At 34.9% G+C, this 12,946-nt stretch overlaps 1 protein-coding gene across 2 annotated transcripts; it reads left to right on the top strand.

Moving 5' to 3' along the window:
* Positions 7,235-11,856, top strand: LOC105162127 (zinc finger BED domain-containing protein DAYSLEEPER). Of its 2 annotated transcripts, XM_020693730.1 has the most exons (3): positions 7,235-7,629; positions 9,214-9,308; positions 9,520-11,856. In XM_020693730.1, the coding sequence occupies exon 3, from the start codon at positions 9,549-9,551 to the stop codon at positions 11,649-11,651; it is 2,103 nt and encodes a 700-aa protein (XP_020549389.1). In that variant the 5' UTR covers positions 7,235-7,629; positions 9,214-9,308; positions 9,520-9,548; the 3' UTR covers positions 11,652-11,856. The 2 variants fall into 2 exon arrangements, with proteins under 2 accessions (XP_020549389.1, XP_011078385.1); XM_011080083.2 differs by lacking the exon at positions 9,214-9,308 and having other exon boundaries at positions 7,236-7,629.

Below are 12,946 nucleotides of genomic sequence, written 5' to 3'. Positions count from 1 at the left end.
TGTAAATTTAGGATCTACTACCAAATTTTCTAACATTGTTGTTCTTTATCCTAGGAATACAAACACAAGGAGTAAAATTCATTTGGTCCCTCACTTTTGGATTCAACTTTAAATTAATCCATGTCTTTTCAACATATTTTATAGGAAGAGGATTCATTTGGCCCATTAAGTTTGCCCACTATTGATTTCAATTCATTAAATTTGTGTATTTTAAATTTAGTCTAATAACTTTAGAAATTGCTTAAATAGAGTCCACAGATGGTATTTCGGACAGTTTTACCCTCCACAGCTTGGAAAAGAGCATTTTAGTCCATTTGTACTCAATTTTCAATTTTTCACCCATGTTCGTCCAGAATGGTATTAGAGTCTAAGTTTATTGAAAAAATATTTATTTATAAATTTTTTTCTACAAACGGAGGAGACTCTTTAAGAGAATGGAACCAAATGAAAGTTCGAGTTACAACAAGAAATACTTTTAGATTCTAAAAGATCGAAGTTGGAATTCTCTTTAAGAAAATTCCAAGAAATGGAAAGCTTATCTCCAAATACTAAATGATGGTTTGAGTGACAACAATGAGTATTTTCAGATATTGGAAAGACAAAGAAAGAATTTCGTCTTAGGAATTCTAGATAAAGGCACAACAAAGTGGGATCCTGAACCTCTTACCAATTAGGAATGAGAAGAATGATGGAGAATTCACCAGATCCAGAAGGTGCTATCAAGAAATGCGGTAAAAAGCCTACAAGCAACCAAAATCCATGGTAGAGTACCAGCAAGGAGAACCAGACTGGGTAAATTCCTTTATCAATACAGCTCTTTAAATTATGATTAAAGGAACTGAATGGAAAGAACTGGAGCCGGACACCTCCAAGATCTCACAAGATCTGAGAGAAATTTAAAAGACAGTTCAAGACTATGAACATAGGTTAATCCATATATCTATAAAAATAGAAACTTTAAACCAAAAGATGGATGAGATCCTTAACATCCTTCCAGATCTACACAAGGATTTTACAGATCTGAAGATAGAAGTCGCAGATGTAAAGAGAAATTAAAGAAAAAACCCTAAGACATCCAGATCCAGACAAGAACAGATCAGGGACGCCCTTAGAACAGTATCTCTTGTACATCAGAAGGGAAAGGCAGCGGACCTTCCAAAGCCCTTCACAAGAGATGATCTGATCATTGAAGCCATCGAATCCATAAAGTAATGGAGGTAATGAGGGCAGATCTATCAGCTCAACAAGAATTGGCTGAATCATTTTCCCAACTTGGGATTATGGATTTAGTCAACGTTCAAACCAATGAAATCACTCTAACACTACCATTGCCGGAGGGAAACACAGGTTCCAATGATCCTCCATAGGATCATCCAATGAGGAAAGTATAGATTTCCACACCAACGCGATACCAACGTTTGTGGGAACCATACTTAGAGAAAATTCAGGAAGAACGCTTCTGAAAATACACCTTTGGCAAGGACCATGCTCCAGCCTTTGCATCCATATGGTGCCGTACTCAACCTGGATGTTATTGACTTCCATAACATCAAGAAGTTGATAATATCCCAGAAGACACCAAAGCCAGTATCCTTCCCAGAGATTCACAAGGCGCAATAGCAGATCGGGTAGGAAGGTTTATCAAGATACACTTCATCGGAGATGGATATTTCGAAAGAAATAGAGTGAAAAAGGCTAGAGAGTATGCACAAGCTCTTTTCGGCCTTGAATTAAGGAGTATTTGCGCAGTGGATGAATACATCTATTGGTTTCACAAGTATTTCTTCCAGAGTGGAGTAGCAACAGAAGTAGCAGCTCCAATGTTCTTTGCGAAAATATGTAGTCCATGAATGATAATGTTGATCTAGTAATACAAAATACCCGAAAGACAGTTGGATTCAGTCCCAAGGAGGATGTCTTTTCTTAAAGACAAGCTCAAGAATTAGTGTTATCAAACATCCATCCAAAAGAACATGAAAAGGTTGAGATGTAAGATCAAAAGAACTCCTTTCTGTTGTGATAACAACGATTTTCCTACAATTATAGGAGAATCTAGCGAGCCAAAGAAGTGGAAGAACCAGAACAGTGACTCCTACCTTAAGAGCTCCAGGGTAACCTCTTTCAGGCGAAGATCATTGTGGTCCAAATCAAAGGCCAGATCATATAAATCTAGACAAAAAAAAACAGACCAACAAGAGCTTCATCCTAAGGATCTAGACGAACAGATGCAAAATCCACAAGAAGAACCCCTACAAGGAGAACTTTCAAACAAGCCCATACCCAAGACAATGAAAGTTTCAAAGACTGCAACTGCTGGACATGCGGAGCAAAAGGACATATATCTCCAGACTACTAGAAACGTGGCGAATCAAGAAAATTTGAAGCCACGGATGACATCCTAGATTAAAATATAACATAAATTATATGTGTCATATTAAAAAAATATTTTAGAAAAATATTAGAATTTATTAAATTTTTTATTAAGCTTGTTTTCGTATAAAGATTAAATGTATAAATAAAAGTACCATATATTTATTATTATCTAAAATAAAATGTATGATATTGATTAATAATTATAATATATATAGCCAATTTTGAGTATAAAATTGATAAAGTATTGAATATGGAATTAAACGTATACAAATTTTAAAAATAAAAATATATATAAAAAATTAAAAAAAATAGAAAAAACTCACGAGCATGAAACAAAGGACATTGAGCTCAAACTCGAGCTTCGCGAGCCGGCTCAACTCGTCTACCATTCCTACTCCTCCGTCTAACGGATGGCATGCCACATCATGTGCTCTTGCAATTGTTGTCGAAGCATACAACCTCTGCAGTTGGGGAGTAAGAGGCAGGTACCTAAGAACGGCATACGAGAATTCTTGTTGCAGGGGTCTCACTCCCTAATCGACTTGTACCTAGCGTCTCCAAAATATTTACAATACTCGAGATCAATGTCATCCTTCCAATACAACATGCAATCATTTTTACATGCATCAATATTCTCAATAGTAAATCTAAATCCCTTATCAACTTCTTCATATTGTAGTAAACGGTGTGCTGGTTGTGATCAGAGAGCAATTTATTATTAGCCCACTGCGATACCTGATCATAGCATCTCTCAAAAATGCAATCCAACAACCATCGGCAACTGAGATTGGGTACAACTACTCTACAATAGTTGGTCGCCATTGTGCACTACACTGAAAAATAGTCTGACAATCCTAATACATAAACTTAGGGCCCCCTACCATACCACAAACTAGGACTGACATCAGTAGGTTAGGATCTCGTACCATCATCAGGCACACCTTCATGGTAAGACAAAAAAAAAAAAAAGAAAAAAACCTTTTCAAGAAAAAAAAAAAAGTCCTCTACGCTGAATCCATCTACTGCTCATCACCCTAATGCATACTACCCTCCTCTTGAGCAGTTGGGGTTTGCTCCTCATATACTAGAGGGGTTGTTACTCCATCAAAGTACTCCTATACTATCTCCTCGCCATGCCCTATAATATTCAGGCATAAGCCGTTGCATATATAAGTCCAAATTGACCTCGTCAGATGTTTTGAACCTTTTATTTTTGTAATTTCGACACGGGCACCTAATCTTGCATTCGTCCATATCCACGACGACACTTCACCATTTTATGAAAATCTTAACAACGTTCTCAAAATGCAATGTAAGACCTACCTTCCCTAGGAGGTTCCTCTTATACATTCATTTCCTCAATTCTCTGAACATGATGATCACTATATACACATATGCAATTATATGTCAACCTAAAAATTATTTCTTTCAACTAATAATACTTAACATTCAAATATATAAATAAGAAAACGATAATAATTAAACTGCATTTTAATTACCAAAAAGGATTCAAGTTGTTACCTGGTCGTCAACCAACTAAAGAGATCAACAGTACACGATAAAATGACGCAAATGTAGTTGATCCAGTGTATATGCTCGAAAACCAGAGAGAGATTGAGAGTAAGAGTGTGCATGGTTAATCAATTCTAGAAGAAATGAAACGAAAACAACATGCAACACATATATATACACATAAGATTATTTAAATCGGTTGTTGGGGTGACAAAAATAGTCGTTAAAATATAGTCGTTAGACTAAGTCATTTCTAGAATGGTCTTTGTAACTAAAAATTGCTTTCATAGAGAAGTCATACCAATAGGAACGGCATTTGGATCGGCCAGAGAGCATTACCAATTTCCAACTATCTTTTATACGAGTGCTGGAACAGATGCTTTCATATTTGGCTTGGTCGTTACATTCTTGTTCAAGTACTTCATTTAGTTTTATAAAATTAAAGGGTAAATATCACTTTTGGTCGCTCAATTGTGCCACTTATCCATATTTGGTCCTAATGTTCCTCCTTATCAGACTTAATCCCTCAAATTTAAAAACTTTATCAACTTTGGTCCTTCCATTAAATATCCGTTAATTTTAACGAATTTGTTAAATAAGCTCAGGTTGTTCCAAAATGGTCATTACGAGTCCCGTATTTTTTTGTAATGGTAAAACAAATCATTTTTTGGTCTTTTTTTTTTGTTACTTCCTATATATATGGGATAAAGTTAACAACAATGATTCATCTATTTTTTAAAAATTTCTCTTTCAAGTACTTCATTAAGTGTTGTAGTATTAAAGAGTAAATATCACTTTTGGTCCCTTAACTACATCATTTATCCAAATTTAGTTCCTAATGTTTCCTTCTCATCAAATTTAGTTTTTCAAATTTAAAAATTTCATCAACTTTGGTCATTCCATTATTTATTCATTAGTTTTAAAGAATTTACTAAAAAAAAAAAAAGTAAATGGACTCACAAAATTTTGAACACACGGGCTTGCTTTAGGAAGTTAGTGCCCTTAACAGTTCACCAAGTTTATTTTTTAAATATTTTACAATAAGAAATTTTACTTATAGCATCAGTAAAATAAAAAAAAAATGTTAAAAAATATCTAGAGATAAATCAAAATCAATCGTTCTAATAACCATATCAAATTCAAAAATGACATTTACCTTAAAATTAAACATAGAAGAGAAAAAGTTTTGTGAATGCAATGTAAAAAAGATTTGAGATGACAAATTCAAAAAAGTTATTTTATTATTGTCCAGAGCATGAGTTCTCTCACCGATATATTCTATATAATGAAAATGAAAAAAATGTCAATTTTTTTATTGGTGCATTCCATATATATAATACAATCGCAGTGTTTACGAAAACTTCTATTTTTATAAAAGTGATTTTTGTAGAAAAAGTTGAAAGTTGTAGTAGAATCAAAAGTGGTTAATGTTTGTAAAAATAGTAAAAACAGACAAAAGCTAAATTTGATAGTATTTGGAGAAAAATCACTTCTAAAACAGACTCAATTGATTAAAGATTTCATTTGTTGTTTGTCAATAATAATTATTTTTTTATAAAAAATTTATTTTGTTTAGTATACATCATATTTAATTTTTTTGAAATATTAATAGAAAAAGTGAATGTTTAATTTAATAATGCTTCCACTGAGTATTATAATTATTGATTCATACACAATAATTAAACTTGCATGAATGCAAAATAAAAAAAAAATTATTTCATTAATTAATCATTGCCAATTAATTTATATTTTTTAATGATAAAAGAATAGTATAATTAGATAATATAGCAAGTACAATATTTAATGTGTGAAGTGTAAATTTAATTATTATTAAATTATTCAAATTATTTAAAATTTCAATATCAACTTAAAAATAAAATTTTAAAATAAATTAAAAAGATAAAATTAAATCAAGATTATTATAATGACGTAAAGTAGTAACGTTGAATTTATTTACAGAAAAGCTAAAGCAACTAAAAGCACCTCCAACGTGCTTCTAACTTTTGACCTAAAAGCGCTTTTTTACAGCAATTCTAAAAGTAGAAATTCACATTCCAAACACCTCAAAAATACTTTTTAAAAGTTAGAAACTGAAAAACGCTTTCACGGAACTCATGCAAACACTCCCAATATTCTAATAATTAGACATAACCCGAAAATTTGTAGGATGTGAATGGATCCTAATGTCAAAATATCAAGTTTATAAGGGTGTGGTTTCTGAGCCAAGGGGTGGTGGGTTGGATTCAGATCATAAACCCACCCTTGACAATATATCTGTAATTTGGGTTGGTGGAGTTAGAAACTCAAACACCTATGTAATTTAATGGCATTGGGAAAAGAAGTAGATCTACCACTCACCACTTGCTTACCAGATCTCCTACCCACCCATTTTCTCTCATTAATTCTTATGCTAACCAAGTACAAATATTAACTATTAATAAATATTACATTTCATTATAGAATTAAATTAAATAAAAGTCTTGAGATGGGCATATAAAATTTCATTTTCTTGCAAAAGAATACAAGTTATTTGGCTGAAATTATTTAAAAGATTTTATAAGCGATCAAATTTTATTTTTTAATTTTTTTTAAGTTGTTTGAATAAAATAAAATAAAATAGTAGAGTTTAGCTGATGTTCGTAATTATGAATTTTGTGATTAAATCATTTGAAAGAGTTTGTTATGATTTTAAAATAAGTTAGAAACTTCTTAATATTCTCCTGAAAAAAGTTTATAAGCTCTAATATTTTATATCTTGATCTTACGTAAGATCGTCTAGACGTCCTCATAGACGGGCAACGTGTGAAAAATAATTCCAATGAATGAGAAGAAAAAATAAAAGAAAGAGGCTATTGAATTAATGCAAAGTACAAGGAGTTATTAGGTGGCAATATTGAAGTTGACTTATGATTAAGTGTAATAAATAAATTATTTTAAAATCATTGATTGATTATTATTATTATTATTATTCTTTTTTGAACCCAAGAAAAGAAGCAAACCAAAACGGAACCCCCATCACTAAAATAGGCCTTGGACCAATTCTTTTGAATTTATGAACATGGGATTTAGATCTCTTTCGTTTCTTTAAGTTTTGATGTAAGAAAAAAAACAAATAAATGTTGTCCACATCATATGGGCTAAAAAATTTTAAAAAAATAAAAATAAAAAAAATATTTCCCCAAAAAAGAATGATTCCAAGTTCAAAACTGCCCAAAATTTGTAGGCCCCCACAACAAGAAAACCACTAAGGGGTGTTTGAATTTTTGCCCTATGAAGGAGTGGGCTACACACACTAAAGGTGGGCTGTGTGGTCACATATTAAAAACCAAGAAAAGAATGAAGTTATGTGAGTGAGCAACTATGATGACTTTTGTGTGTGTTGTGTGTGAAGGGAGCGGGAGGGGGAGGACCAAGAACACACACTAATACACCTTAGAGCTCACACACTAAACCACCAAGAAAGTAGATGGACCTCAAAGTCCATATCCAATTCACTTTAATGTTTCTATCTCCCTACCCCAACAAATAATAAACCTTATCACAACTTACCATCAAACGAACCCCCAAAAAATTAGGTCCAATTGCAAGCCCAATTCTCCCTTTCTCTCTCCTCTCTCTTTCTCTCTCCTCGAAACCCTAGATCTGGGAGCTGGGAAACGCCGGAAATCCCCTCCTCCGCCTTGGATTCGGCCCAAGAACGGATCTTTTTCATCTGGGTTTCCCTCGAAACTCTTGTTTTTGCTGGTATGGGAAGTTTGAGATTGGTTTTGAGCGTTTTCGGGAGTTTTTGCCGTGTTTGGTTTTTCTATTCTTGGTTATACCCTTTGTTTCGTGATAATTGTGTTGAGTCAGATTTTATGTTGTTAGTTTGTGGATTTGGTGGGTTTTTCTTGTTATTTTTCATGCTTAATGTTGTCTGGAAATCGACTTTAATTCTTACGCAGTTGTGCTTATGTTAAACTGGGTTTTTGAGTCGGATCTCAAGTTTCTCCTTGAGGAAGTTTGTTTCTTTCGACGTTTGAATTGTTCTGCGTGCTGGTTTTGGTGCCTATTTCTTTCTTAACTTAAAAGTCCAAGATCTGCTAGAAATTTGACTTCCTGTGTAGCTTGTATTCTGTTTTGTTGAATAGAGTTTGCTTGATGGTCTCTGTTCATGAATCATCTCTCAGTTCAAATTTCTGGGAGTCTCTGCTTTTGAAATGGGCTTTTGCTTGGATAGAAGCCCATGTTGATGAAGTTGTAGATCTGTTTTACCTTGTGTTGTTGGTGCTGAGTTGTTTTTGGAGGTGAAATCTGTCTATTGGGCCCTTTAAGTTATGTGTTAATCAATAAATATGTGATTGTACAGTGAGGTTATTTTTGTAAATTTGCTACTGTGATATTGATCTATCGCTGGTCACTTTATATACTAGTCCTAGTTTGTACATGAGGCCGGAAGTAAAAGCTTATTGCTGGGGTTAGGTGTGTAGGACCCGGGCCCATGCGGGCCTCTGATGGTTAAATTAGAACATATACACTTTGATTTATAACCATGACTTATGGCTCAATTTGAATTCCCAACAGTGGATAGAGATGGTAACAACTTGGGTTTGCCAAGACTTGAGACTCAGACCTCAAGCCTCAACACTAAAACCCAAATCTGGTTGGTCCAACCCATTATTTGCTGAAAATTTGATCCATGTACACTTAATTTGTCTATTACATTGTCCATAAATGTGGAATGAGAAGGAATGACTGGTTTCCAGAATAGCAACTCCTTTGTTTTAGGTAAACGTGGAGGCCTTCTGAAAATTTCATGCATGCATAAAAATATAAGTTATTGTATAACCACAAATTCTCGGGTGGGTTTCTTATGTTAACTTCTTTTGTCAAATTCAGTTTATGTCTTGATAATTGTAAACCATTTAACCATCGAGTTTGGGAAGAAAGTTTTAGAAACTTTAACCGAAGAGTTCACAATAAGACTGGTCTTATAATGTATTTGTTCATTGGTGTGTTATCTTGTTGATTTGTATGATCTTTTTTTCCTGATTATAATGTCTGAAAGGCTAATGTTGATTAATTCATGGAGATTAATCTGTTATGCCTCTCCAATGCTATTTTTCTAAGCATTCTCATATTGATGTTGAGTCTACAGTTTTTCAACTACAGTAGGTGCTTATTGATGAAAATTTGTTTTTGGCCATCTGTTGATGCAGCTGTTTTGTTGGAGAAGTGATGTTTGAATAGAATACTCCTGTTTTGCACTAACAGTGCTGTGTTGATTCATGTTAAAATAATGTTTTGACAACGATTCTTCTTTGCTAAAAGGATTCTCGTTTCATATAGGAAAAAGTCAAATGTGTGATGGGTAACCTTTGTGTCAATGTTCTGAGTTCTCTCTGCACGACACTCGGTTTCCAAGTGTTTCCTACTCATCTAATGTATGCAACCTTGGCCCCTCAGCCTTTTGTAATTTTCATCGTTTGCTTACTTGATGTCATTTGTCCCTGATTTGCATTTGGTGTTGATTGCAATCATACTCATGCTAGCGTGCAGTATGAGTTTAATTCACCGCTATATGGTTTAAGATTGATTATTGAGCTTTAAGTTGTTTTGGGACTTTATGTCGTGATGTGTTTTTCAATTTTGCAGAAAGTTCGATCATCTAGCGTTCTCTCAAGATGGAGGTGGAAAACTCAAACCAAATCATGAATAATGAGCTTATACCCATGGAGGAGACACAACCTCTCGATTCAGAGATGCAACTTGACATTTTAGAGCCTCAGCCGAACCATATAGAGCTACCACCAAATAATGCAGAACAACAACCAACCAAGCGTAGGAAAAAGAAGTCAATTGTCTGGGAACATTTCACTATTGAAACAGTTGGTGCTGGATGTAGGAGGGCATGCTGTAAACAATGCAAACAGTCATTTGCCTACAGCACAGGGTCTAAGGTAGCTGGAACAAGTCATCTCAAGCGTCACATTGCAAAGGGGACGTGCCCAGTGGTACTGCGTAATCAGGAGAAAAATCAATTGAGCCCATATAGCGCACCTTCCAAAATGAGTTCATTTTCTGATACACCAAAACGGCGTTATCGGACAGCCAGTGTCCCTTTAATTTCCTTTGATGCGGACCGTTGCCGGCATGAGATTGCTAGGATGATTATTATGCATGACTATCCACTTCACATGGTTGAACACCCCGGTTTTGTGGCGTTTGTTCAGAATTTACAGCCTCGATTTGATATGGTGAGCTTCAATACTGTGCAGGGGGACTGCGTGGCAACTTATCTAAGGGAAAAACAGAGCATCCAGAAGGTGATTGAGGGGATGCCTGGGCGTGTCTGCCTTACTCTGGATTTATGGTCATCTTCTCGAACTATTGGCTACATGTTTGTAAGCGGGCAGTTCATTGATAGTGACTGGAAAATGCACCGAAAACTTCTCAATGTGATCATGGAACCTTATCCAGAGTCAGATACTGCCTTCAGCCACTCTGTTGCTGCATGCTTGTCTGATTGGAGTATGGATGGCAAGTTATTTTCCGTTACTATCAATCAACCGCTTACTGATGCGTCAGTTGATAATCTGAGAGCTTTGCTCTCTGTTAAGAACCCATTGGTGCTTGATGGCCAGTTGTTGGTTGGAAATTGCCTTGCTCGTTCGTTAAGCAGCATCGTCCAAGATGCGTTGGCTTCTGTGGAGGGCATTGTTAAGAAGGTAAGAGACAGTGTAAAGTATGTCAAAACATCAGAATCGCGCGAGGAAAAGTTTATTGAGCTCAAACAACAACTTCAAGTACCTAGCTCTAAGAATCTTGCTATCGATGACCAAACTCAGTGGAACACAACTTACGAAATGTTGTTGGCTGCATCAGAATTAAAGGAAGTCTTCTCTTGTTTGGATACTTCAGACCCCGACTACAAGGACGCCCCGTCAGTAGAAGATTGGAAGCAAATAGAGACCCTCTGCACTTACTTGAAACCCCTCTTCGACACAGCAAATCTTCTAACAACAGCAGCTACTCCAACAACAAACACATTCTTCCACGAAGCATGGAAGATTCAGTTGGAATTGGCACGTGCAGCTGCCAGCGAAGATCCATTTGTCAGCAGCTTGACAAAGTTTATGCAAGAGAAATTTGACAAATACTGGAAGAGTTGCTGCTTTATCCTAGCAATCGCGGTAGTCATGGATCCCCGTTTCAAAATGAAACTTGTCGAGTTCAGTTTCTCAAAAATATACGGCGAAGAGGCTGCCTCGTATGTGAAGGTTGTTGACGACGGGATCCATGAGCTATTCCTCGAATACGTTGCGCTTCCTCTGCCTCTAACTCCTGCCTATGCTGAAGAAGCAAACGGAGCATCCATCAAGCCTGAGGATCCACAAGGAATGGGAATCTCAAGCAATGGTCTTGGCCTTACAGACTTTGACGTCTACATCATGGAAACTACAAGCCAGCTTGCCAAGTCTGAGTTGGATCAGTATCTGGAAGAGTCCCTTTTGCCCCGTGTACATGAATTCGACGTGATAGGATGGTGGAAACTAAACCGGATAAAGTACCCAACTCTATCAAAGATGGCCCGTGACATCTTGTCGATTCCAGTATGCACTGTCCCGGCTACCTCAGTGTTCGACACAGTACGGAAGGAGATGGATAGTTACAGGTGCTCGTTACGACCAGAGACAGTAGAGGCCCTCATATGTGCAAAGGATTGGCTTCAGTCAGAGAATGTAGAAACCGCGCTACCGGTTGTGAAAATGGAAGCCCCAATTTAGTGTTTGCTTCTACATCCAAATTTGTTAGAAAGTGTTTAGGTAGAGAGAGAGAGAGAGATGTTATTATTTTGTTCTAGAAACTGTGTTTGCATGATTCCATCTTTGAACCTCTTATTGTACAATACTCTCAGAAACTTGTCTAGATTAAATTCTCAAGTAGCTCATATATCCTTGTATTTGATTTGACCCTTCCTCCTTTGGTATAGCTCTTTTCTCCCTATTTCACTGCTCATTTTTCTCGTTTCAGGTACACTTTCTGCCTTCAAAATGCTGTATTTTGATGTGGTTTTCAACGTTCACTTTTCTTCAGTTTTAATGGTTATATTTGTCTCTTGTTCTCCTGATTATCAACATTCGCTGTATATATAACATATAAAACAAAATACATCTACATCTTTGTCATTTAGTCTAATTATAAATACATTTTTAGGTCCCAAGTTATAAATACTTATTACATCATATTTTTAAAATTTATCATAATTATAATTATTTTTTTATTTTTTAAAAAATTATAAATATCGTCCTCATATTAGTGATTGTTTTAACAAATTTTTTCTCGTGATAGTACATTATAGGAGGGTATTTTGTAGATAGTGGTTAATTTCAGGAGTGTTCAAAAAATTTTAAACAAAGAAAAGGTATTTGTAAGAAGAAAAGAAATAAAGAGTTGAAGTTTGAGCATCTGAAGAAACAACTTAATGTTCACAACTTTACCAATAAGTTACAGTAGTAGAGAACAGTTTACAACTTTTATCTTAAATTAATTTAATTTAAGCAGTTTAAACGCAAGAATTTATAGCTTTCTTATCAACTTTGAGTTATAAATTGATAAACATTTATTTTAAGTAATTGTGAACATCCGACAATCCATAGGGCAACATACCACAGAGCGGTTTGAAGCTAGGGTTTTGTTTCCAACATTTTTGGACTTTTGCGCGTTTACATTTCCTTCTGTTTTTTGTTGCAGAATTATAATATTTAACTCTTTGTAGCTTTTAAAACATTACAGTTGGGTTAGAAAAGGCATTTTGTTTGTAAAAATAGTTAAATCACCATAAAAAATTTATAAAAGACGAGTTTAATAACGCGATCCAATCGGCTAAACCAGTGACCTTGTGCTAGGTTGTCCAACTCTATAAGATTGTTTTTCAATTAAAAGATTTCAAATCCACTATAACAAATCTTTTTATCTTGTTCGGCTAATCACACTTCACGAAGGATCTCAAATCCTTGAAATCATATTTTGAATTATATTTTAGTTCAATGAATTGCAAAGCTATTTAATATTAAGTCAT

The sequence above is a fragment of the Sesamum indicum genome, linkage group LG5, assembly GCF_000512975.1.
Source record: "Sesamum indicum cultivar Zhongzhi No. 13 linkage group LG5, S_indicum_v1.0, whole genome shotgun sequence".
Taxonomy (NCBI): Eukaryota; Viridiplantae; Streptophyta; class Magnoliopsida; order Lamiales; family Pedaliaceae; genus Sesamum; species Sesamum indicum.
The sequence above is the reverse complement of the archived record's forward strand: the minus strand, read 5'-3'. Positions and strand labels throughout refer to the sequence as shown.